The 25,675-nt window shown below is 44.3% G+C and overlaps 1 protein-coding gene and 2 long non-coding RNA genes across 3 annotated transcripts; 1 reads left to right on the top strand and 2 right to left on the bottom strand.

Moving 5' to 3' along the window:
• Nucleotides 1-422: 422 nt before the first annotated feature.
• On the top strand, nucleotides 423-7,721 carry LOC123653263. Its single transcript, XR_006742966.1, has 3 exons — nucleotides 423-1,084; nucleotides 6,857-6,862; nucleotides 7,078-7,721. It is a non-coding gene; the product is annotated as an uncharacterized LOC123653263 (long non-coding RNA).
• A 1,473-nt stretch (nucleotides 7,722-9,194) lies between these two features.
• Nucleotides 9,195-15,298, bottom strand: LOC118702269 (enoyl-CoA hydratase domain-containing protein 3, mitochondrial-like). The gene is made up of 2 exons (XM_036408016.2): nucleotides 15,090-15,298; nucleotides 9,195-9,882 (listed from the first exon to the last, which is right to left on the bottom strand). Exons 1-2 carry the CDS (start codon nucleotides 15,285-15,287, stop codon nucleotides 9,571-9,573), a joined length of 510 nt encoding a protein of 169 aa, XP_036263909.2. The 5' UTR covers nucleotides 15,288-15,298; the 3' UTR covers nucleotides 9,195-9,570.
• A 3,826-nt stretch (nucleotides 15,299-19,124) lies between these two features.
• Nucleotides 19,125-19,862, bottom strand: LOC118702275. The gene is made up of 3 exons (XR_004982676.2): nucleotides 19,851-19,862; nucleotides 19,729-19,742; nucleotides 19,125-19,296 (listed from the first exon to the last, which is right to left on the bottom strand). It is a non-coding gene; the product is annotated as an uncharacterized LOC118702275 (long non-coding RNA).
• Nucleotides 19,863-25,675: the final 5,813 nt, after the last annotated feature.

Genomic DNA, 25,675 nt, shown 5'->3' with positions numbered 1-25,675 from the left:
TCTGCCTGTCTATATGAACTGGAGCATTGATCTTCTGCCCTAGGGCCTCCACATCTGGACTGGAGTCAACATCACTGTGTCTCCGACTCTCAGCCTGGAAACTGCAACACTGGCTCTCCTGTGTCTCCAGCCTGCAGGCGGAAGGTCATGGGACTCTGCCTCCATAACTGCATGAGCAATTTCTTATAATAAAGCTCTTTCTAGAGATATTTATCCATCATCCGTCCTTCCACCCATCTATCCCACTATCCTATTGGTTCTGGTTTTCTGGAGAACCCTAATACAGATACATGTCACTTTATTATTTTTTTAAAATATATTTTATTGATTCTTTACAGAGAGGAAGAGAGACAAAGAGTTAGAAACAACGATGAGAGAGAATCATCAATCAGCTGCCTCTTGCACACCCCTTACTGGGGATGTGCCCACAACCAAGGTACATGCCCTTGACCAGAATTGAACCTGGGACCTTCCAGTCCACAGACCAACACTCTATCCACTGAGCCAAACCGGTTTTGGCTATTATTATTTTTTTTTTTTTTAACAATTCTGTATTTACAGAAGAGTTGCAAAAGTAATACAGAGTTCCCTTCTTTTCTTCATGCAGCTTCATCTATTAACATCTTGCAGCACCATATTCACCACAACTAAGAAATCAACAGTGTACAATACTGTGAATCAAATTACAAATTTAATTCAGATCTCACCATTTTCCAGTGCTTTCCTTTTTCTGGACAGTGTGGGGCCCCACTTTGCATGGAGCATATCACTTTTAGTGGCTTCGTGATATTCCCTCCAGCACATGTTCTAGAATTAACACACTTGTGTTGGACTCAAAGTAATTATGGTTTTTTTTTTTCAATACTAATATAAATAACATGCTGGTTCACAGTGTTTTGTTTTTATAACGTTTGTTCTCAGTTTCTGGTTCTTTTGTGAGAATATAGGGCATGGCGGTATTTTAAGAGTGTTGATGCCTGTACCAAATTTGCCTCCTAGAGTTGCCTGTTCACTCCAGGAACAGATCGTTGCACTTTCCCACCACCTCTTGTCAGCAGGATGACCTTTGATGTGACCTAAATAGGTACGTGCTGTTTCAGTCCCTTCTTCCAATTCTTAGGGCAATTTTCCACATCTCAGTCATATCCCATATAAGTCTGTTGAGTTCCAACTTATCTCTCGGACACATCCCTCATAAGGCCTCCTTTCTCCTGTCTAGGCTGGGTACTTTCCTGCCTCCAGCCCAACTGTCACCTGGGCTGTCATTTTGGGGACTCTCTTTGACCCAGAAAGTAGAACCTGAGCCCCAAACTGGCTTGTAGGTAGTTTATTAGGGAAAGTGAGGCTTGGGAGCAAGAGTAGGAGTATGAAACAGGAGGGGCTGAGACTGGTTTGGCTCAGTGGATAAAGCATCGGTCTGTGGACTGAAAGATCCCAGGTTCGATTCCGGTCAAGGGCATGTACATTGGTTGCGGGCACATCCCCAGTGGGGGATGTGCAGAGGCAGCTGGTCGATGTATCTCTCTCATCGATGTTTCTGGCTCTGTGTCCCTCTCCCTTCCTCTCTGTGAAAAAAAATAAATAAATAAATTAAAAAAAAAAAAAATATATATATATATATATATATATATATATATATATATTATTATTATTTTATTTTTATTTTTATTTTTTTAAGAAACAGGAGAGAAGGACATACAAGTGTGTTGTGGGAGTAAGAGAAACTGATTGTACTGGCCTCTGCCCTACCCCTGGGCTCCCAAGACCCTTGTCCTTTCCTCAGTGATAAGAGCATCAGAAGCATCTCTTGTTCTAATATTTGCTCTTTGACCTCAGTTTCTGACACAGATCTCTTAAATCCCTTGGTATTTTTTGGGTGATAATGTTATGGGAGTCCAGGGCAGGAGGAATAGGGAAACAGACAGAAAAGTTAAAACAAGGCCAAACAGTGTGGGCCATTTGCAACCAGCTTGTAACTAACAAGCCATTATCTTCCCCAGCTGAGGAGCCAAGAACAGATGGTTTAAAAACCTCCCTAGTGAGAGAATCTAGAAAGGGAGCAGGAGAGGGGAAAGGGGAAAAAAGAGGCAATTTTACTTCCTAAACAGAGAAGCTAGCAGACTCAAAGTCTGGCAAGATAAAGTGCCAGGTGCTTCTCATGAATTCTGAGGCCACAGCAAAATAAAGTAAAATAAAATAAAAAATAAATTAATTGAGAATTAATCTGTACCAAAATAGTCAGCAGAGGAATTTAGAGACCTATAGATGAAGCATAGTGGTCCCTCCTTTGAAAAAACTGCTGTTTGAAACTGCTATTTGAACTACTCTGTCATTCTTAGACAGTCTTTTATTTTGTAGGTCAACTCTGTTATTTTCAGACTGTAAAATAACTTTGTTTTTTGCTTGAATAAAAAAGATAAACTTAACTGATCTTGCAAGCTAGCCATCTAAAGGGGCTGATAGACTATATTAATTCACATATTCTGCCAAGTGTTTGTTCCTCCAAGGTTACAGGTGTTTGATTAGATATAATATGTATTCAAGGTTACAAGTTGTCTGTATAGATATCACAGGTAAGTTTGATTAGGTATAATGTGTATTCAAGGTTATAAGCTTTCTTATATGAAGAACCAGAAGAATATAAAAAGGAAAGACTCCCTCCTGTGTTGGTTCAGAATTTAACAGAGGAAATCTGCTCTGAACTTGCGCACAATAAAGATGACTCCTGACTAACTGGCTCATTAGGCGTCTTGTCCAGCTCACCGATTTGTGATACAACATAGACAGGAGGGTACATAATGCCTCGGACCCCCACCCAACCTGCTCTTCAGATTAGCTGAGAGCCCGTCTGCACTTCATAAACCACATGTATAGGTTTGTTTTTTCAATAAAGGCACAGGCTTAAATTGCTTTAATAAATTGGCCTTTCACAACATAGTCAAGGTCGCCTGTATAAATTTATTTATCTGAGAAGACTAGGATCACCGTTGGGAACAGCCCTCTCTCACTGACTCAGGGGGCGGTCTGGTAACACCTCTCTGTGTAGGTGAGAGGTGCCTATAACAATAGGAGTGTCTTTTGTTCTAATAAGGTTACTCTGGGATTCACTTCAAAATAGTTTGAGGTGGAAAGAGGGCAGATAATATAAGATTGGCCAGTATGATTGATAAATCATTGATAATTGTTAAAGCTGGGTAACGTGGACATGGTAGTTTATCACACATCCCCCCAACTTCTCCTTGTGTGAAATTGTTCACGATGAAAACCCTTTAAAAATATGCTATTCCAGGTTAGAGTCATATATCTGACGGTAGGAAGGAGGAGGAGGGCACATGCAGGCTGGCATTGATGCTAATGAATGGCAGGTGCTCCAGATGTCTGCAGATGCATGATTGTGTTAAGACAGTGCATTTGGAGGGGAAAGAAAACAGTCCATTAACAAAAGTGGTTGCCTTCTTTTCCCAATACCTGCTAGTTCCAGACTTTGCAAGCACACTTGTCAATCATGGTCAGAACATTTTGTCTTTAAGAAATAAGTCCTGCCAAAACCAGTTTGGCTCAGTGGATAAAGTGTCGGCCTGCGGACTGAAAGGTCCCGGGTTCGATTCTGATCAAGGGCATGTACCTTGGTTGCGGGCACATCCCCAGTAGGGGGTGTGCAAGAGGCAGCTGATTGATGATTCTCTCTCATCGATGTTTCTAACTCTCTATCCCTCTCTCTGTCTCTCTTCCTCTCTGTAAAAAATCAATAAAATACAAGCAGACTGTCAAATTACAGCAGGGGATGGTAAAGAGATCTGGGGGAGATAAGAGATCAACCGAAGGACTTGTATACAGGCATATAAGTACAACCAATGGACACAAAACTTTGGGGAGGGAGGGCATGTATGGGAGGAGGGGGCAATGGTAAGATATGTACACATATAATAATTTAATTTAAAAAATTAAATTATATTAAATTAAAAAATAAATAAATTAAAGAAAGAAAGAAGTCCTAGTGGTTATTTCACCCAGTTCTTCATAATTTATTTTAAAAAGAAACAGAGAGAATCAGCCTGAAATATGTCCTTAAAGGAATGGCGAGGCACAAGAAGATGAGGCATTCATTAAAGGCTGGCCATTTGTCTAAATTCTCTGTGTATGCCATAGCAGCTATCAGTACAGGAGGAGCATTTAAGTAGGATTACCTGAGCTATTTGCTGCTGCAAAGATGGATGGTTTCTGAGTGGAACCTCTTCTCACAGTGACCAGGCATGGTAATGAGTAAAATAATTGTCAGTGAGAATATCACCAGACCCCTAATGAGAAGCTGTTGACAGAAAAATTGCTCTGATGTTCATCAAAAAGCCAATAAATGTCAAAGAAGGAACTAGAGTTGCAGCAGCTCATAAATTCCTTCTCAAGGGGCCTCTTGAGGGGGCTTTTAGGACAACATACTTGCTCTTTTTCCTGACTGTTGCTAACTGCACGTCCAGGAAGCTTAGCACACTTCGGGGTGGCTAAGCCTGACGGTTTTGAAGGGATATCAATAGGGAGGCTACTCCAACTTTTGGTCAGAGGATCCTGTTTTTTGGTTTTGATCTTGGTTAGGTCTATAGTCTTGAATCTTTTCTAGTATATCTTACCTGTGTGATGTCACAGTTTGTGCTTAACTGAGAGTCAAAATCCCATCTGGCTGGAAAAGCCAAAGATTTACATAAAAGATCCCACTTACTCACCAAAGAGTCCAAATGGATTGTTCCTCTTAAGTCCCATAATACTATCTATGGTGTTCATTTAGAAACTAATCCTATTGTTTTATGGCAACAGGTCTTCTGTTAGTAAATCTTGTTTCCACTTTTTTATTAGGGGAGGTGATGTCCACTGGGTGGCTAATGTGAACCTGCCTCTTTTTAAATATATATATATATATTATTCAGAGGGAGAGATAGAAACATCTCTGATAAGAGAGAATCGGTGATTGGCTGCCTCCTGCTCATTCCCCAATGGGGATTGGGCCCACAACCATGGCATGTACCTTGACCGGGAATCAAACTGTGATCTCCTTGTCCATAGGTCGATGCTTAACCACTGAGCTATGCCAGCTGGGCTGAACCTAATTCTTGACTGAGTTTGGGTTCTTGCAGTGGCAGATACCAAATCAAGGACTGTGTGAACTTTGTGTACCTGGAAAGTGACCCCAGGAAGCACAAGTGAGATCATGGGCCAAGGTCAGGCAGGGAAGGAGAAAAACCAATGAGGTTTGCATTAACTAGCAAGTCAGTCTGTGAGCAACGAGGCTCAACCCTGCTGGGCCTTCTCAGAAAACACATCTCAGAATTGTTCCCTCCAATGATGCAAGGCTGGGCATTTATCCATGGACTCGTGTCTGTTATTGCTTGAGGAGTGTCCCTGGAGGACCAATCTCCCTCTACTTCTAGGTTGACCTTTTGAAGGCTGAGCAAGCTCCTAGATGTCAAAAATCACCCTCAGAGAGGGTGACAAAGGTGCTTGAGGGTGTGACTTAGGCTTCTCAAGCTGCTATAATAAAATACCACAGATTGGGAGGCTGAAACAGAACTTTACTTTCTCTGAGTTTTGAAGGCTGAAAGTCTAAGATCGAGGTGTGGCAGGATTGGTTTCTCCTGAGGTCTCTTTCCTTGGCCTGCAGATAGCCACCTTCTCTCTGTCCCCACATGGCCTTTCTGTGCAACACATCCTAGTATCTCTCTCCCCCTTCTTATAAGGACACTGTTTTTTGTTTGTTAGTTTGTCTGTTTTGTTTTGTTTTTTAAATATATTTTATTGATTTTTTTCAGAGAGGAAGGGAGAGGGAGAGAGAGCCAGAAACATCAATGAGAGAGAAACATCAATCAGCTGCCTCCTGCAACCCAACTACTGAGAATGTGTCCACAACCAAGGTACATGCCCTTGACCGGAATAGAACCTGGGACCTTTCAGTCCACAGGCTGATACTCTATCTACTGAGCCAAGGTTTCAGCAAGGACACTGTTCTTATTGGATTAGGGTTCCATCCTCATTTAACCTCATTACTTCTTTAGAGGTCCTTTCTCCAAATACAGTCACAGTAGGGGGGGGGGGGGGCAGGAGCGACCTAGGTCTCCATCTTATGAATTTTGAGGGAACGTAAATTCAGTCCATAATATGTGGAAGCTCTTACCTATGGAAATTGCTCAGACAATTGCAGGTGAAAGGGAAATGGGTCATCAGCAACATTGCTCCATATGTCTAGTTCCGTTTAATCCTCCCAACTACTTGGAGGTGTGCACTTGTACAGTTCAGACCTTCCATCGGCCACACTTTGGAAATACTCTTAGCACTGTGGATTTTCAGAGGAAGGAGAGAGGTGAGGGGGCTGGCTGAGTAATGCACCCAAATAAAGGGTAGCTGCCAATTTTGATAGATATCTGCCTCCTGTAGGGTCTTCCTAGCCATGACATCAGAAGGTTCAGGTGTGGCTTGAAAACCTCTGTGTATGCTACATATTTCTTGTTCTCAAATATAATAAGGTATTTTCAATGTAAAAATAGAATGCTCATATTACTCATTCATAAAAGAGCATTTTCTACAAACAAAAGTTTCCTGTTTCAAGTTTCAGGCAAGTTTCCCAAACCAGTATTATTGAAGAGGAAGTGTCCCGTCGGGCCATTTTTATGACCAGGCATCTGAGCGCTGAAAGTGGTTAGTTAGATCACCTGCACATGGTGACACAACTAGTTGATGGCAAACCTGGGACTAAGTGCCCTTTGTGTTCCCATTTGCAAGTTTCCGAATCCTGTTTGGGAAGGAAAACAGTTCGCGTGGCTGTGCCATTTCCGACTGGCTGCCATTGAGCACGGGCAGTCTTTCTCTCCAGGCCTCAGTGTGGTAGTCGCGTTGGGAGGAATCTAATGTGGTAGTCAGGAGCACAGGCTTCAGAACCATACAGATCCAAGCCCTCCTTGGTGGCCGATGCCCTCACCCTCTGAACTCCTGGATGGCAGGGGGACAGGAAGAGCTACTTCATTGCCTGATAGTTCTTTTCCATAAAGTTAATCAGTCATTCACTCCATTTCTTTATATTTTAAAGCTACCTAGAGCCAGCCTTTGGAATGGTGTCTTGTCCAGGTGAGCAGGAGTGAACACCTGTTTCACAGACCTTCCAGCCCCTGTACTGCTGGAGTTGATGACTATTGGGATGAGCTCAGCAAAGCTCCCTGAGAAGTAAAATGGCACAGGGAAAGACAAATATACTAGACTTTCCAGAGGCAAATCATGACATGTTAGCAGAAAATGTTCATTCTATGTCCCAGTGGAAGGAACCTGATACATATTAACCCAAAATTTATATTAGCCTTGGGGTTAATTATATGACATCAGAAGGTAGGTAGCAGACTTTCATTCTGGATTATTTATGCACAAGAGACTATTAAGTTTTATAGCTAGTCTCTGAGGGCACATCAGTTCACAGGCTGGGAAGGCAGCCCAGAGGCCCCAGGATTTCATGGTTTGAGAGTATCGTGTGACTCACAGACACTGGGAAGTTGTTAACCTTTGCTTTTCATTTGCCAAATGTGTGAGAAGGCTTTGTTACTTTCTCCAATGCACAGAGAGTTTATAACACCTTCTCCTCTACACTGTGTGAGCTGGCACTGGCAAACAGTGAGTGCCACAGCAGGCCCCTGGAGAGAGGGTGCAGTAGGGACCCCACTGACTGCACTGTCTGGCAGATCTATCCTTCACCACCTACTTCAGAACTGCAACCAGCTCTTTATTAATTTTATAGGAACACTCCATTTGGCTGAAACCAGTTTGGCTCAATGGATAGAGCGTCGGCTTGGGGACTGAGGGGTCCCGGATTCGATTCCGGTCAAGGGCATGTACATTGGTTGCGGGCACATCCCCAGTGGGAGGTGTGCAGGAGGCAGCTGATTGATGACTCTCTCTCATTGATGTTTCTAACTCTCTATCTCCCTTCCTCTCTGTACAAAATCAATAAAATATTTTTTTTTTAAAAGAAGAAAAAAAAAGAAAAACTCCATTTGTGGTCTGCCAATAACTCAAATCCGATGTCGCCTGCACTCTGGCAGAGTTCTGCAGCAAGGAGCGCCTGGTCTGTTTGGGTTGGAAAGCTGCCATGGAGCCGGAGAGCCACTTCTTCGGGCTGGCCTCCCAGTAAGGCAGTGTGGCCAGGAGAAAGCATCGATGGCTTCACCAGGCAGATAGAGTTTAGACCCCTCACTGTACTCAGTGTCAGCTGTTTGATCTGGGACCATGTGGGCCTCAGCTATTCACGTGTTTGGTGGAGATCACGTTAGGTCCTGCTCCCTGAGTGTAGTAAGGACTGAAGAAGAATGTAGCATGTCATGTGTCCAGCAGATGGTAGTTCTAATGATGTTTTCGCTCAGGAGGGGCACTCTTAGAACAATCTCTTCCTTTCTAAGATAAACTCTTTTATTAACCTTTCTAAACTTGTTTAAAAAAACTACACAAATACATGCCAATCTGAATAGAAACCTGTGAAACCACTATAGGACATCATACCAAGAAATGCTTGCCCTGAGCGAGAACCACTGGCTAGAGACACATGGTTCTCATTTTTGGTTGGTACTAACCACATTTAGGACCACATTCTACTCTTAGGTAAAATAAACTGGGCAAGCTTGAGGACAGGAGATTTAGACATTTCTTGGCCAGGCTGAAAACAGAAGCCAGAAAGTAGCATATATAAGTCCTAAACCAAGCCCTTGCTCAGGTTGGGGACTCAACTGCCCGATGCTACTGTGGATTCTCACCAGCAGCTGAGCAGAGTTTGGAAGCATGTCCATAGCAGGTGATCTTTAGTGGGAAAGACATGTGTTCTGCATCCTTCCCACCTATCCTGATGTTTTTATCCTCAGGCTGTACCCAGGGTTCCCGTTTCATAGTAGCTCCAATGGCCATGACATTCACTACAAAAAAGTCAGGCACCTACTCAGTGTCCATAGTACAAAGAAAGAATTCATTTATTTTTTTTTCCACCTCAAACAGCTTATATTCTGGTTAAAAAGATAAAATGCCAGACTCTCTAAATATTTAGTATTTTAAAGTAGTCACAAACGATTATTCCAAAGCCATGGGCATGTTTCTTTCTCAATAGAACCAAGATGTGAAATGTGGAGAACACCTCATAGAGCTTGGAAACAGTTTGTATGTCTGGGCAAACAGAACTACTGACAGGAGAAGCAGGTTGGCATTTTTCTTTCATGCTTCATTTTATCGTCACCTTCTCCCATGTCAGTGTGGTCCCACACTTACGGTCCCGTGAAGAAGTGTATAAAATTCCAGGCTTACTACCGCAGCTGACCCAGCATAGGTGCTCACCACTCTTAAATTAAAATTAGTTTTTCCTTTGAGTCTCCGTTTCATCCTTTCCCCATGGAACCATGGCTTTGAATACAGACCCCATGCAGTGGGACCATGACTATTGTACAGAAGCAGTCTGTCTGCTGTTCTTGATATTAGGCAGCAGTGGAGGGGGGAGAGGGGAGAGGAGCATCCTGAGAGCTGCTCACTGGGTCACACTCCCTCCATCCCTCTAAAATGGCCGACTCAGTGTGACCAGACGGGCTTTCTCTTCTGGATGAAGGCCTTGATTCCCTCCTGCCCATCTTGCAAGGCCACATTGTCCACCATGGTCTGGGAGGCCAGGTGGTAGGCGGTTCTAAGGTCCTGGTGCACTTGCTTGTAGAAGGCGGCCTTGCCCAGAGACACCACAGGACGGCTCAAGGAAGCGATCTTTCTTGCGATTCTCATGGTCTCTTCCTCCAGCTGATCTGCCAGCACTACTCTACTGAGCAGCCCATGGAGCAAGGCCTCCTGAGCAGATATGGGCTCCCCAGTAAAAAGCATTTCTAAGGCAACCTGGGGGAGGAAACACGGGCAGTTATTAAGGCACTCTACTCCTGACCCCCTGCCACCTGAGTCCCACCCTCTCCATTTCACTCTGCTGAGATGGTTGATGTCCTGACTTCCTGACAATCTGGGCCAATTCTCAGGAACAGATTGGATCTTTCCAGGAGCCAGGAGAAGGAAGGACCCTCCATGTCCTCCTGTTCCTTCCTCAAGCTGAACTCCCAGCCCTGCAGAGGCAGGAGATTTGAGCTGCCTCTTTCAAGAGTCACGCACAGGACAGCGGACAGTGGCTGCATCTGATGGTATGAAACTAAAAACATCCATTGTCTGGCACAAGCCAGTGCAGTGGTTACTTTCCAGAATAAAGGGATGTTCATAGAAGCCACCACCTCAGCCTGAGTTGAAAGAGCAGCCTCGTCTCCCAGAGAAGGAGGGGAATAAAAGGAAATGCCTTCTAGGGACAGATGGAGGCGTCCAGCATGATGTTAACTTATAAGGAAGGAATGCTCTCTTTCCACAATCCTCTCCCCTCAGATTTCCGAGGCCCGCAGAAAGGGGGAGTACACATTTCTCATTCTATAAAGAGTCCTCAGTTCTGTCCGCCTGCCATACTGTGCCTCAATTCTGTAATTCTAAAAGGCTGAGCTTCTTGAAACTAAAATGTATGATTTAGAAAAAGTGTTTCCAGATACACAAGACATACAGTGCCTCTCCTATCCCTCTCCCCTTGCTCGCTCTCCTGCAGCCCAGCTGGATCTTTGCTGTTCCTTGAACACACCAAGTGTGCTGTCACCTCAGTCCTATACTTGCAGTTTCCTTGGTTTGCAATGCTGTGTCCCCACAAAGCCTCAGGGCCTGTTCCCTGGTCTCCTTCAGGTCTCTGCTCACCTGTCACCTCATCAGTGAGGTACTCCATGACCATACCAGCCTAATACAATTGCAATCCTACCTCAGCACTACCTCATTTCTGGCTGTATTTTAATCCTTTGTACTCATCCTTTAATTCTTTGTAATCCTCATCATTTAACAAACTATATACAGGGTAGCATCTCTGGCCTCTGTCCACTGGGTGCCAGTTTGTGGTGATCAGAAAAAGCTACAGGCATTGCCAAATGTCTCCAGGGTCAAAATTGCTCTTAGTTTATTTTATTTATTTACTTTTTAATTGCTCCTAAAGGAAGAAAGGGAGAGATGGGGAAGAGGGAGAGAAAGAGAAACATCAATGTGAGAGAAGCATTGATCCGTTGTCTCCCAACAAGGGATCAAACCTGGGGATGTGCCCTGAATGGGAATGAATTTGCCGCCTCTGGTGCACAGGACTCTTAACAGTTAGAGTTTAACTGAACCACACAGGCCAGGACAACCTCCAGTTTAGAACTACTGATTTAGATGGTTTCTAAAATCATGAGACTAGATTATGCTTCTGCTATCCTGGCACTTCTCTGTCCGGGAGACCAAGGAGGTCTTAATGAAATTAAAGCTGCTCGTGAAAGACATTTTGACTGGAATAGGGTCAAAAATAGAGTTCCTGGCCTACCTTTAGCTTCCTAAGTCACCCACGCCTAGCTTATGCCTCTTTCTGGGCTTCAGTTTCCTCACCTGCCTAGTGGGGCAATACTGTTTGGCACTGTGTTGATTTATGGGGACTTTATGCAAGCAGATTAGGTGATGGAGTGGCATTCCCTAAAGAAAAGAAAACCTGTTTATTTTATAGTGCACAAGCAACAATCTTTACTTGGGCCCCTGAAACCTGAGGTGAGAGAGAAGAAAATACCTCCTAATAAACTCTTGTTCATTTTAGGGTTACTTTTTGGGTCCCCCTAACAAGTTGGTGATTTACTACTTCTCCTCCCAGGCTATTTGCATTAAAAACAATAAAAAGGACTGGAGCCCAGGCTTACTCACAGGGTGGTTGGACTTGTGTCTGGATGTCCTTGAGGCCATTTACTAAACACAGACCTTAAGGGAACAATTTAACCCATCTGAGTCTGTTCCCTTATCTGAAAAACAGGAATAAGACCACCATCCTCCTGCAGAATTGTCAAGGTTAGAGACAATGTATACAGCTTATACTACAGTCCTGGGCACTCAGTAGCACCCAATAAGTGCGATGGCTATTATTCACATGCTTATTCCAGCTATAACCATGTCTGAATCTCTATCTGTGTTTTAGGAATATGGCCCCAGAAAGCAGAGCAGTCTTCCAGATCCCCTCTAGTCACACAGATGACAAGATCCAGCTGGTGGCAGTGGAGGGGCTGGGATGCTGGAGGACTCAGAGGTGAATGAAGCTGACAAGATCACTAGGCTAATTTCATTGGCTGGGATGCATGAGAAATAAGTAAATTTGGGTGCTGAGCATGTTCTCAGAGGCACTAAGGCGCCTCTGACAGCCACAGGAATCACTGATAGAGCATGGATTTGATGCAGTTGATCTGAGGGCTGAGACCTGCATTTCTCCAGGCTCTGGTGAACTGCACACCAGCTGAGGGTCAATGCCTTTACTCTCCTTTTAGCTTGGAAGTTCTAATTAGACAACTGAGAAATCAGATTCTGCAGATACATAAGTTACCGTAGGTAAACAGGTGGCAGCAAGTGTTCCTACAGCAGAGAAATGACTGGTTTGGAAGAAGGGGGTTTGTATCTTTCATGTGCTCCACAGGGGTACCACCCGCTGAGGCACCGGATCCACATTTTTGAACAAGGCCACATATGGGTCACCAGTACCCTCTGAGAGGCTAAGGGAGCAGCTGCACCAGGCACATTGTTTATATGGTGCAGTGAAGCTACCTTATTTAACTCACACCAGAGGAGAGAAACACTTTACAATCGTGGAAAATTATCCATGCCCAGGCTCAGCCTGGCTGAACACAAGTGCTCCATGCCATCATTTCTGCTCCCAGTAGAGGAGCTGCAGCCCTGGGTCTCTGTTACAGCTAAACAGTTTTCCATGATGGCCAGCAGAGGGTAGTGGTGAACATGTAAGCTGCCTGAAAAGAGCCAAGTTTCCCAATTAGGTCAGTTTGCAAAAGCGCTGCTTGCTACCCTGTGGATGTGCATGGGGATACGTGCCCAACCTCCCCAAAGTTTACAGGCCTGTATATGGAATGTGTTCCTGTGGGTGCAATCAAGCAATGACAACAGGTAGGTGTGTTTTGTTCAGGTCTAGATCTTTATGAATCCCCAGTTTTCCTCCCAAAGGTGCCCACCCAGGGTAAAATCTACCGTCCTGAAACCTGGCAAAGGCTTTGAGTGCCAACAGGCTTTTCACCCCACTAAATCCCCTTTATCACCTCTGGGATTTCAGCTCATTAATCCAAAACCATATTTCTGCCTTATGCCTCCAAATAGCCCCACATGCAGGGAGACCTGTTACAATTGGAAAAGCTCTGAAGATTTCAAAATAAGAACGCTACCCCTGACTAGTGATTCAGAGGCCTCCTGGGATCAGGATAGGAGGAGCACAGAGCAGGGATCTGAAAGGAACAATACTGGAGATCCTCTCCCTTCTTCTGAGTGGGCCTGGCACTGCCAGAACTTTCTGTGGGAGGCCAAAGTTACTTTGGTCTTACAACATCCTGCCCCTTAACCTCTCATGCTAGACAATCACGCAACGAGGTTCTGAGAATTGGGCTCTGTGGGAACTTAAGTCCTGTTTTTGCCACATTTTCCTTCTCTTTCTTCTCAAAAAGTAATTTAAATTTGACAAATATGATATAATGTTTACATTTTTAGAACTCAATTCTAAGCTTTGATTTTTAAAAGTTTGTTTTAAGAGAGAATGGATTCTTATCCTGACAGGATAATCATAATTTAAAGGTGTCAAATGCCTTAACATGGTTGATGATGAACAGCTGCAGATGAGCTAACCAGAAAACCACCCTTTAGTATGCAAAAGGCCTTGTGAGCTGATTTGCACAATTATAAGATAGTTTATTAATAAGCTCTGACAATGTTTTTAATGAATGCATTTTAATTTAATGTACTGGCACAAAGTAGGAAACACACACACACACACACACACACACACACACACACACCACATTTAAAGTCCATGTGTATCCTGACAGGATGAAACCACCCCCTTGGGCTGAGCACATTTCAGAAGCTCTGTGTTTGAACAGGCCACTTTATGTAGTTGTGGAGCCCATGTTCAGCCAGTTTTCATGTGTGTGTGTGCTGGTAGGTATCTCTATTCAGAACATCTGCAAAAGCACACACCTCTGTAAAAACTAATGAAGAGACATCGTGAAAGAAAGGAGTGCTTCCCTAAATGTTTCTGAGCCTATGACCTGATTTCGCTTGGGTCTCATTTCTTTTGTGCCTCAGTCATCTGAAGAGCTGCTGACTTTTGTAGTAGATGCTAAATGGACATGATATCCTAGAAAGCAATTTAGTTTCCTACTTGCTATGGTATACAAGACCACCCCACTACCCATTTTTTAAAAGAGATTTCCCATTGAGAATGAAAATATATATATTTTTCAGAACAAGGAAGCCACTGGTTTCTACTCACAAGATATTCAATAAATATTGTTTTATGCCTTATAGGAAGGGAGAAAGCTTTGTAAAGAAAATGGATTTAGCAAGGACAAAACAATATTTACAATATGGCTCCTGAGGCAGCCTCAACATGCTGAGCTCAAGATGTTAAAAAAAAAAAAAAAGAAAAAAAAAAAAAAAGAAAAAAAAGATGTTCCATGCTTCTAAAATACAACTATCGTAAAGCTGAAACACTCATGATAGCAGCTATTCCAGTCTGTTCTAGAATACGACACGCTGACAGCAAACAATCAGCCAGTGACACTCATATCCTAGCCTCTTGGTAATGCCATGTCACCATGCTATTACATGTTATGGACAACCTTTTGAGTGCAACAAAACTGTCTTCAACTGCATTTCAAATAAGATTATAAAAAATGTGTGCCTTTATGAAAACAAACAAAAAAATCCAAAACCATAACTAACAACATAGAGGGACAGGCAACAGCGAAATGCATGATTCATGAAGTAAAGTGAAAAGCAGGCACCTCTGAGAAGCTACACATTCCCCCCTAAACAAGAGGTCTTAGAAGGAAGCCTGCAGCGCATCCAGCCAGCTATGCTTCATGCAGAACATCCTGATTCAAATGGTACTTTAACAAGTGAATTTGGAGCCAACCCTCCAGTGCATGTGAGGGTTACAACTAGAGAGGAGGCTGCAGGGGTCAGATTACCTTTCTTGGCACTGCTCTCCCCAAGGCCACTCCAGGGGTGGAGAAGAAGAGCCCAATGTTTACACCTGGAGTGGCAAATGAGGATTTGTCACTGGCCACGGCAATGTCACAGCTGGCAACCAGCTGACATCCAGCAGCGGTGGCCAAGCCGTTCACCATGGCAATCACGGGGACGGGATGATTCTGGATCAGCATCATGACCTGAAGGAGCACACATAACCAGTTCACATCCATCCAAGAGTGAGGTGCAACATTAATGCTATTTCATGTGACTTTGCTTCAGAGCTTTTCATCCCCATTAGTGCATCAGATTTTAGGGAAAAGGACAGAAGCAGGCACAGAGAGAACCTGAATTGAATACTGACGGTGGACCAGATTGTGCCGTTTGACTCCTGAGAAACCCAGGAGGAAGGAACACTAAGTTACAATTGAGACACAAGGCTCAGGGGAAGGAATTGGCCTAAGGCCACAGACCCACAAGTGGTGGCTGTGGGGTCTGAATGCACACATCTATCTGACTCCCAGGCCCTGGCCTCTTCGAGGTTGCAGTCCCCTCCTCTGCAGCTGCTTCCTCAGCAGCCCTGCATAAGAACCAAGCTGATTCTCTCTGCGGAACAAATAGTTCTGTTCTCACTGAGCTATGTGGAGCTCTAGTGTTAAAGGTCTGAAACTGGTATTTGGAATTTCCTTAAAAATTTAAGATGGAAAAGGGATTGGAAGGCAATTTCTCTAGTAATTTTCAAATTATCACCATGAATGTTCTCTAAGTTGTTTTTAAAAAGTGGGGAACAACCCACTGTCCTCTAAATAAATAAAAGCCTAGGCTATGTTGCTCAGTGGCTGAGTATGCACCTATGAACCAGGAGGTCATGATTGAATTCCCATTCAGAGCACATGACTGGGTTGTAAGCTTGATCCCCAGTGCGGGGTGTGCAGGAGGCAGCCAAATGATTCACACTCATCATTGATGTTACTATTTCCCTCTCCCTCTCCCTTTATCTCTGAAATCAATAAAAGCTTATTTTTAAAAATAATAATCCTAATATATAAAAAGAGAGGGGCCATCAGGACTGAAACAACCACACAGAAGACTGAGCAGCTGGGTGCATGGGGCAACAAGGCCGGCAAGGGGATTAGTGAAGGATGACCAAACGACTGAACAGAGGGCTATGTGGAGGGACCAGGCTGGCAGGGAGGCAGTAATGGGCAACCAGGCCAGCGGGGGGCAGGGGGCAGCAGTTAGAGGCGACCAGTCTGGTGGGGTGAGGGGGACAGTTAGGGGTGATCTGGCAGGCAGGCAGGTGAGCAGTTAGGAGCCAGTGATCCCAGATTGTGAGAGGTTATGTCCAAGGGGTCCCAGATTGGAAAGGGTGCAGTCTGGGCTGAGGGGACCCTATCCCATGCACCAGGCCTCTAGTAATAAATAAAATTCCTAAAACAGTGCTATTGGTAGAGAGAAGCCAAAACGTGCTCATGTGATACCTAGTTCCCGTCATAAGTCTCCAGAACTTTAACTTATTTTTGCAGCTTTTGAAAAAATTTGATTTATTTCTCCACTTCTTGAAGACACGCTATACAGATTGAGTTGCTGTGCTAACTTCCATTTATAAATGGTTGCTCTTTGAACCCTGGCAGGAAAGCAGGAGGCAGAGAGGAGCTTCATCTGGGCTTTCCTACCATGATGGCAACTCAAAGAAAGATCACCTTCATTGATTTTGCCCAAGGAACTTACCTTTGTCTTTATAAGCATTTGGTATTTGTCAGCTTTTCTATAACATAGCTAATTATATTTTTAAGGATATGCTGTCATGTTCTATAGGAGTGGCTCTTGACTTTTTTGGGAGGGTGGTCATCTTTGAGAATCTAAGTACTAGTGACCCTTTTCATAGAAGAATGTATTTTTAAGTACCAAGCCATGCATGGATTATGGGGTTCATATATTCTAAGTGAGAATGGGATGGTTAATGATAGAGCTCATTCATAGTGAAGTACAGTAACAAGGAGAAGAACACACAAGAAACTCAAATCTTACTGAAAAGAAAGACAAATTTCATTTTAGCTGTGCATGTCACTTGTCACTTAATAAACTTCAGTTACTTACGAAAAGTCAACAGACTGTGATTAATGTTGAACAGTTTATCTCTTGTCTGCCACCTACAAAAGGCTAGGATTTCATGCTACCTGGTGGGAAAATATTTAGGTAATCCATTATATATCAACAACATTAAAAATATTCATCTATTTGATCTAGGAATTGTAGTAACAAGAAACCATCTGGAAGGATAAGAAGCGACTGGACAAAGATGTTCACCAAATCATCACTATATAGTAATAAAATCTAAATGAATAAGTACATAAAAATAAGGAAATGGCTATGTTAACTAAACTATATTCATTTCATGGAATATTGCATTCCCATTAAAATGAAATTTTCCAAGAGAAATATCAGTATGGTAGTCTGCACATTGTGTAATGGAGCCAGCTGCTGCGGTTTAATGCCCAGTCTATCACTCACTCAATGCCTAACACTCAGTCTTCACATCTGTAAAATGGATGTAATAATAATACCAACTTACAGAACATGACAATTACATAAATTAATATGTCTAAAGTACTCAAATGATTACCTGGAACCTCAGAAACATTCAATATTATATAATTACACAGTATAATCATTTCTATGTATGATTATTCAGAAAATATGTTCATGTGGAAAAATTATTAAAAAGAAATGTGTAAGGTTTGAGGCGCAGGAAACTGACCACCAAGATATTTAAAGTAAAGTTTATTCCCTAGTAATGAGCGGGACTCATTACGGAGGTAGAGAAATCAGAATTGAAGGAGTTGGGAGGGGGGATGGACCCAGCTGGGCTGCCACCTGGACATGGATGATCAGCAGCACATGACTGGTTTGGGGGTCTTTTTAAGGGGAGGAACAGAAGAGGGTTGGACCCAGGGCAGAACAGGAAGGGATGGGCTCCAGGACACTTTGGCAGGTGCTGATTGATGGCTCAATGTCTTGGAGATGTCTCTGTGACAGATGCCAGTAATATCATAACTCCGCCCACCAGTTGGGAGGAGGAAGAACCTTATATTCCAGACTCTTTGATTATATTTTAAAAAATTGAAAGTCTGGGCAGGATTCAGGGCTTTGCAGACGCTTGCATCAGCTCTGGGCTTTCCCCCCTGCCTCCCGGCCTCTTGGTGATATAGGGCGGCGAAATCTTCTAACTGCTTCTTGCTGACCAGGGAGCGAAGAGAGTAGGGGGTGTCAGAGGCCAGGGTCAGCAGAGGCGGGTTGAAGGGCAGCCGAGTGTAAGGATGGAGCAGGAGCTGGTTTACAGTCACCTGAGACATTTCAGCCATCCAGGAGCAGATGAATTTGAGGGGGCAGGGATCTAGGGAAAAAAAGACACAGATTAGAATTAGGGGCCTTAACAGGGGTAGAATCTAGGTAGCTAAAGGGCTTTGGAGCCAGCTGAAAAGTGAGTTGTCCTGCAAGTGTCTTGCACATAACTCTTCATTCAGTTTAGGGTCTGCATGTTCTGTTCCACCACTCCAGATTCGCTGATGTAGTAGCATCATTCTTCCTGAAGGAACATGCAGGTTCCTCATCTTTCCGCAGTAAGAAGGTCTAGGGCCCTTAGGTTCTGCAGGACTATTTGGGCTACTGATGTTACTTTCCGCTGCAGGGAAGCTAAGGAGATAATGGTAGACTCCTGGGCTATCTGGAGTTTGTCACTGAAATCCTGAGCAGAGATTATGCTGTTACCCAGGACCCCCCCAACTAGGCCTATTGAGGCAGCTATACTTACCCCCAACGTAACAGGGAGGAAGGCGGCCAGGCAGTGGGATGAAGGGAGCAACCAGGCGAGCTCCGACTCTCCATACAAGGTTAGTTGGGGAACTACTGTGACCACGAAGCAAGGCCCGGGGTCAGAGGAGTTTATGCAGCTGTTTACGGTGCCGTTGCACCAAAAGAAGGTGCCCGGGCTGGCCTTGGTGGGACTGACTCTGGTGTGGCTTTGGGTTCCAGGTGACCCGTCCCCCAGTTACCGGGTTGCTGGTCTGGTAGAATACCTGTGGGGGCAAGGTGGGTTCCGGAGTTTTGGGTTCCCAGAGGGGAATGCCAGCCAAGGGAGGCTGACATTCACCATGTCCTTGGGTTCCTGGAGGAGTCATGAGTGGGACGGCAACCAGCAAAGATCTTTGGAGAGAGACACATAAAAAGCAGTGTGAGACATTGGGCAGGATGCGGGTCTCATTAAGGAATAGTAAAGTATGTTGGATAAATTGGAGCCAAGAAGACAGGACTTCTACCCAGGGGGAATCAGGCAGCTTCCCTTTGAAGGACTGTTCAGCCTGTAGGATGCTATTGGAGACCTGGATTTGGACCTCCTGGGCCATGACATACTCCAGGGAGATGTAGATGGTCCCTGAAGGGGTCAAGCTCCAACCATTCCAATACAGTTTTCCCATAACTCCCGCAGCCCATCGCTGGTTCCAGGAGTCCCAGACCCTGATGTTGAAGGTCCCATCCTTCCAGAAAAAGGGGCCAGACCTAACCTCTTTGTAGGCATCATGGATGACACAACCTGACCAGCAGGAACCCCCATAGGTGTTGACATGTCGATTACACCTGTCTGGGTTCCACTGGTCGTAAGCAGAGCAGGCATATGGTCAGCCACTGTTGGACATGGAGGTTGACAGCAATCAGGATCTCTGCCTGGCATCCAACCAGAGATAGTCCTGAGATCCTACCTGCCGGGTGACGCGGGTGCTGTCTTTGTCATAGGTTTCACGGAGGTTGCCCAGGGCTGGGAGGAGAAGGAGGGGGAGGGCGACTAAGGTGGGCCTTGGAGGGGCCCAACACCTCACATTTATAGAAGTGATGCTGCTCCGGGGTCCTCTTGAGTCTGGAGAGGTGATGCCACGATGGATCGCCAAGTAGTCTGGCTGCGGTGGGGGGAACTGAGTTCCCGGCCTGGAGGGGTGGTCCTCGGAAGGCTTGGTCAGCTGGTTCTGGCCTGGGCAGGAACCTGTCAGCATGTTCCTGGAGCAGCTGCCTGGGGTGGGGCAGCTGCACACCTGGAGCAGGAAGAGAGGCACTCAGGCCACCTGAAAACCTTGGAGCTGAAGTGCTTTGCTGCAGTTTGGGTGGAGGCAGCAGGAAGGAGAGTGGCTGGGTTCAGGGCTGGGTACTGGGTTAGGGAGCCATGAGGACTCTGGAGGAACAGGAGATGGAGTTCCTGCATGTGAGAGGGGCAAGGAGAGATCAGGATAGATGTGACAGAAGATCCTGTAGACTATGATGGAGAGCACCTGTAAGGGTAGCTGGAGGCAGATCTTCTGGGCCTCCTTGAGGAGAACAGCAGCTGCAGCCAGAGCCCAGAGGCAGGGCTGCAGTCCCTAAACTGTAGGATCAAGCTGTAAGTGCAGGTAGGCTATGGGGGTGAAGGCTGGCCATAGGGGCTGGGTGAGGACCCCAATGATGGAAAAACGTTACCAGTGGAGGCCAGCTGTATGTCTCTGAGACTTGTAGTGCTGGGAAGGTCTCTGGGTAAGGCGTGGCCAAAGGGATGACTTTCTGAACCCTTGGGGCAGGATTGTCCAGGTGAATGGGTCCTGTAAAAATTCTTGTAAACAGTTAACTTTAAAATTCCTTTCCTTTTTTTCCCATTACTGTATGCAATTGAAGACATTTAGAAAAGGCAGGAGGAGGGAACAGGTGCTGAGGACAGAACATTTTTGCCAGTCCATACCCAGGAAAGAGATCCTGGCTGAAATGATGGTCCGGAAAGGGGGGAGAGGGTAAAGATAGGTATCCCAAGCGGATACCAGGAAGGAGACCTGCACACCCTTACCATGAGCTTCACCCAAGGCTTTCAGTGGGGGTGGCGGTGTGGTGTTGAGTCCAGGGATATGGTGGTCAGCGGCAGGTCATGACCTGGAAGGACAGCCCTTCCACGCGGAGACGTAGAAGGCCTGTCGCTTTTCCAGGGACTGCTTTTCCAGTGGCCGCTTTGACTACAGGCAGGGCAGGGCTTGATCTGAGTACGGGGTTGTAGGCATCATTTAGCCCAGGGACCTTTATTTCCACAGTTGAAGCATCCTCCAGGTGGCGCTCGTCCTCTCGTTGCACTCCCACCACACACAGTTGTGTGTGGCTGCTATTGGCCCCAGGGTAGCAAGCAAAGGTGTGGGTTTTTGCAGACTCACGTCCTGTAGAAGGCAGGTTTACGCTGCCCTGCTTCTCACGAGCATTAAAGCCTTAAATACCCTGAATGGATCTCTTACCTGGGGAGGGGGACTGGCTGTAGACAGGAGGAGGCGTGGCAGGCCCGGCCTGAGGAGGCGGGACTTGGTTGGAGAGGGGAGTGGCACGTTGCACAAAGATGAAGGCTGGCCCCTTGGTAACTGGAAAGGGGCGGGACTCATTTCAGAGGGTTGGACCCAGGGCAGAACAGGAAGGGATGGGCTCCAGGACACTTTGGCAGGCGCTGATTGATGGCTCAATGTCTTGGAGATGTCTCTGTGATAGATGCCAGTAATGTCAGAACTCCGCCCACCAGTTGGGAGGAGGAAGAAACTTATAAAATGTAGTGAAAATTTTATTAATTATAGTTCTCTCTGGATAGTACAATCATGGTGTGGTATCAATAATTTATTTTTCTCTTGTTTTTCTAGATTACCAAAATTTTCTGTACTAAACATTTATTACTTTTATAATTCAAAATAATTGTAAATAAACTTAGAGAGCAATTTAGGGAATAAAGCTAGATAATGATCCCCTAATAGTCAAGAATTAATTATTCCTCCTATTTTACCTCCTGATGAAGCACTTTGGGGGTCCAGTCTACTCCAAAATGTGAAATAAACTTAACTCTGCTCTAGCCTCATGGAACAGCATTGCTGAGGGTCCACATTATATTCAAAAGCTAGAGGGCCTATCCCATCATCATTTTTGGGTGGGGTGTGAGGAGAAAGAGAAGGATCTCCTGAACTGGGGTTTCTACCATCAAACTTCATAGGATGCTGAAGAAGACAGACAAGAAGAGGTGTCTAGTGAAAGCTGCCACAGCAGCTCACAGACGTTACTATCACTCTTCCACAACCAAGTACTGCTCATTCTCAATTTGCCCTCTTCCTGATTTTTAAAAATACATGTTTTTATTGATTTCATAAAGGAAGGGATTGGAGAGAGAGATATACATACATCAATGATGAGAGAGAATCATGATCGGCTGCCTCCTGCAGGCTCCACACTGGGGATCCAGCCTGCAACCTGAGCTTGTGTCCTGATCAGGATGAATTGCAACCTGGTTCATAGGTCTCATAGGTCAATACTCAACCACTGAGCCTTGCTGGCCAGACTGATTCTTGCATCAGAACGAAATGGGCCGCTTTTTAGAGATCCTCTCTGTTAGCAGCTCTGAGGACCCCCTTCCACATTCATGGATCACGTCAGTCCGAACAGCCATGGATTTTTCTAGGCACAGCTCCCACAAAGTGCACATTTCTCTCTCCTGTCGAGACTAGAGACCTCACTTTATCCCAGGCAAAATCTGACCTTTCGTGGTGGGGTGCAGAGCTTCTCCGAATCTGTGTGTTGTTGCCAATTGGGGGTGGTGTTCTGGCAGATGTTTGTGGTTGCCACAGTTGTAGCTTTTCAAGCCTCCAACAAGATCCATATTCCCCTTCAATATGGCACAGTCTGCGCATCCGAGCCTGCAGCTCTGGTAGAGGACCCAGCAGCAGCGGGGGCTTCTCAGTCAGGGGAACCCCGTCTAGCAGTACCCACCTTCTCCTGTAGCACAGCTGCCTTTAACTTGCCAACAAATACTCCCTGTGCGACCTCAGCTGTTCTTTCCTTCTCCTCTGGGACAAGGCTTGGCACCTGTCTGTCTATTCTGCTGCCATTTTTTCTTCAAATTAATACATTTTTAAAGTCATCATATAAAGAAACAATTATTGTATAACACGTATTATGCTTAAATCGTATAATGGTTAATTTATGTAATGTTTGACAAAATTGAATGAGAATATGTTGCTTACATATCTCACATTTGACTAGGGTATTGTTATAGAGTTTTGGGAATGGTGTTGCCCTTGCTTATCTATACTAATAAAAGGGTATTATGCTAATTAGAACAGGAGATCTTCCGGATATCCTTCTTCACAAAGCTATCCTTCTGGACAAAGCCATGGTGGGGTTGAGGCACAGGCAGTTAGAGGTGATCAGGTCAGGAGGGGAGGGCAATTGGGGGTGATCAAGCTGGTGTGTGTCGGGGGATGGTTGGGGGTGAGAAGGCCCTAGGCAGAGTGATTAGGGGAGATCAGGCAGGTGAGTGGTTAGGAGCCAGCTGTTCCAGATTGCAAGATGGATGTCTGGTAGCTGGACATCCCCAGATGGATCACAGATTGGAGGGCGTTCAGGCCAGGCTGAGGGACACCCCTTACACCTGTGCAAGAATTTTGTGCACTGGGCTACTAGTTTATTAATAATTCATTAGAAGAGAGTTTTGAAATATGATCTCCACCTGTAAAATTATTGACATTGATGTTAGACAATGTCCTTTTATAAAAAATTCATTGTTTAAATATTAATAATCTTAGTTTCTGTGAAATGCAATGATTCATTTTGTGTAAATGAGCTAAATATATTATTGTGCTATTATAATCAACAGAATGATGCACTTATTACGTAAGATGTTTTATTAATAATTCAACATGGACTCCCAGCTTATCCAAAACATAATGTAGAAGCATAACATTAAGCAGTTCCTAAATATGTTTGAAATGTGACTATTTGAGGAGGGATATCTAGGTTATTCAGTGGATATTTGTGAAATAAAATTTATTGTTTTGTTTTCTTATGTTTATTCTACTAAAAAAATTGACACAATCCTGACTGTAAATCTGGAAACTTGTAAAAATAATCTGATGACTTCCCCCATCATGTGATTATATAATCTACTATAGTGAGGGAATTATAAAATTGACTAGGGTATTGAGAAACTAAGAAACTAAGTACTTTCGGGAAGCCAGAAAATTGAAATGAAATTTCTGTTTCAGAACTTTCCTACTCATATGCATTTAATATAGTAAAAGAAAGTGGCTTGTAAATATGCATTTTTATGTAATTCTAACATTGCTAAATTTACCATTATTTAAAGAATTTCAGTGCTTAAAAGTGCTTGGAAATCTGCCACTGAGGAAGCTGCTCCTGGCAGCACAATGGTGTCACCAGCAGGTCGCTCAGGAAGGCACCACAAACTCCTAATAAGGTTTCCTGACAGAGGAGACAGTCTCAACCCACTGTGTCAGAGGTTGTGAGATCAGAAGGACTACTATCTCACTCTTCTTCAATTTCACAGCATTCTAAAGGAAGTAAATTGCAGATTAGCTGATACATCAGGGTCCACTAGACACTGCCGAAATAATAAAAACATTATCTCAGAAGGAAAATCGTGTCTCAAGAAGTTGAATACATCCAACGTGGAGGTCCAGAATAATCACTGACACTGTGGCTGTTGTTTGTTATTAAACAAAAGAATAGCCTTTACAATAAAGGGCTTCTAAAATGAGAAATTACATATTAAATAACTTTCATATTCTGTAAAAAAAAAAAGAAATATAGAAAACTTAAGACACTTGTATCTTGGTCAACTTCTCCACAAGCTTACCTTATTGCTTATATACTTTATACTTATTAAAGTACACATTTTAAAAATCTGTGGCTGCCCTAACCGGTTTGTGGATAGAGCATCATCCGGCGGACAGAAGGGTTCCAGGTTTGATTCCGGTGGAAGGCATGTGCCTTGGTTGTGGGCACATCCCTGGTGGGGGGTGTATAGGAGGCAACTAATTGATGTTTTTCTATCATTGATGTTTCTGGCTCTCTATACCTCTCCCTTCCTCTCTGTAAAATATTAATAAAATATATATTTTTTAAAAATCTGTGGCTTTTTAGGAAGATGGCGCCGAAAGCTAAGAAGCCCCTGGACCTCCCAAAGCCAAAGCCAAAGTAAAGGTTTTGAAAGCAAAGAAAGCAGTGTTGAAAGGTGTCCCCAGCCGCAAAAAAAGAAGGTCCGAATGTCACCCATCATTCTGATCGCCAAAGACACTAAGGCTCCGGAGGCAGCCTTAATATCCTCAAAGAAGCACACCCAGGAGAACAAGCTTGCCCACTATGACATCATCAAATTCTCCCTGACTACCTAGTCAGCCATGAAGAAGATAGAAGACAAAATACACTGGTGTTCATTGTGGATGTCAAGCCCACAAACACCAGATCAAACAGGCTGTGAGGAAGCTCTATGACATTGATGTGGCCAAATTCAACACCTGATCAGGCCTGATGGTGATAAGAAGGTATATTTTCCACTGGCTCTGAGTATGATGCTTTGGATGTTGCCAACAAAATTGGAATCATTTAAACTAAGACCAACTGCCGAATTCTAAATATAAAAATTTTATACTGTTAAAGAAAAATCTGTGACACTGAACTATATAAAAGTGTTTTTTAATGTTAAAAATTCATATTAAAATAATATTTGAATTTCATAAGGTATTTAATTTTACTT

Source organism: Pipistrellus kuhlii, unplaced genomic scaffold (genome assembly GCF_014108245.1).
Source record: "Pipistrellus kuhlii isolate mPipKuh1 unplaced genomic scaffold, mPipKuh1.p scaffold_m20_p_1, whole genome shotgun sequence".
Taxonomy (NCBI): domain Eukaryota; kingdom Metazoa; phylum Chordata; class Mammalia; order Chiroptera; family Vespertilionidae; genus Pipistrellus; species Pipistrellus kuhlii.
The sequence above is the reverse complement of the archived record's forward strand: the minus strand, read 5'-3'. Positions and strand labels throughout refer to the sequence as shown.

What these genes read in the sequence shown, in the direction of transcription:
- LOC118702269 (XM_036408016.2), bottom strand. Translation starts at nt 15,287, where the DNA reads ATGATGCTGATCCAGAATCATCCCGTCCCCGTGATTGCCATGGTGAAC. An exon ending in GGAGAGCAGTGCCAAGAAAG is followed by an intron (nt 9,883 to 15,089) that starts GTAATCTGACCC and finishes TTCCTCCCCCAG; the next exon opens with GTTGCCTTAGAAATGCTTTT.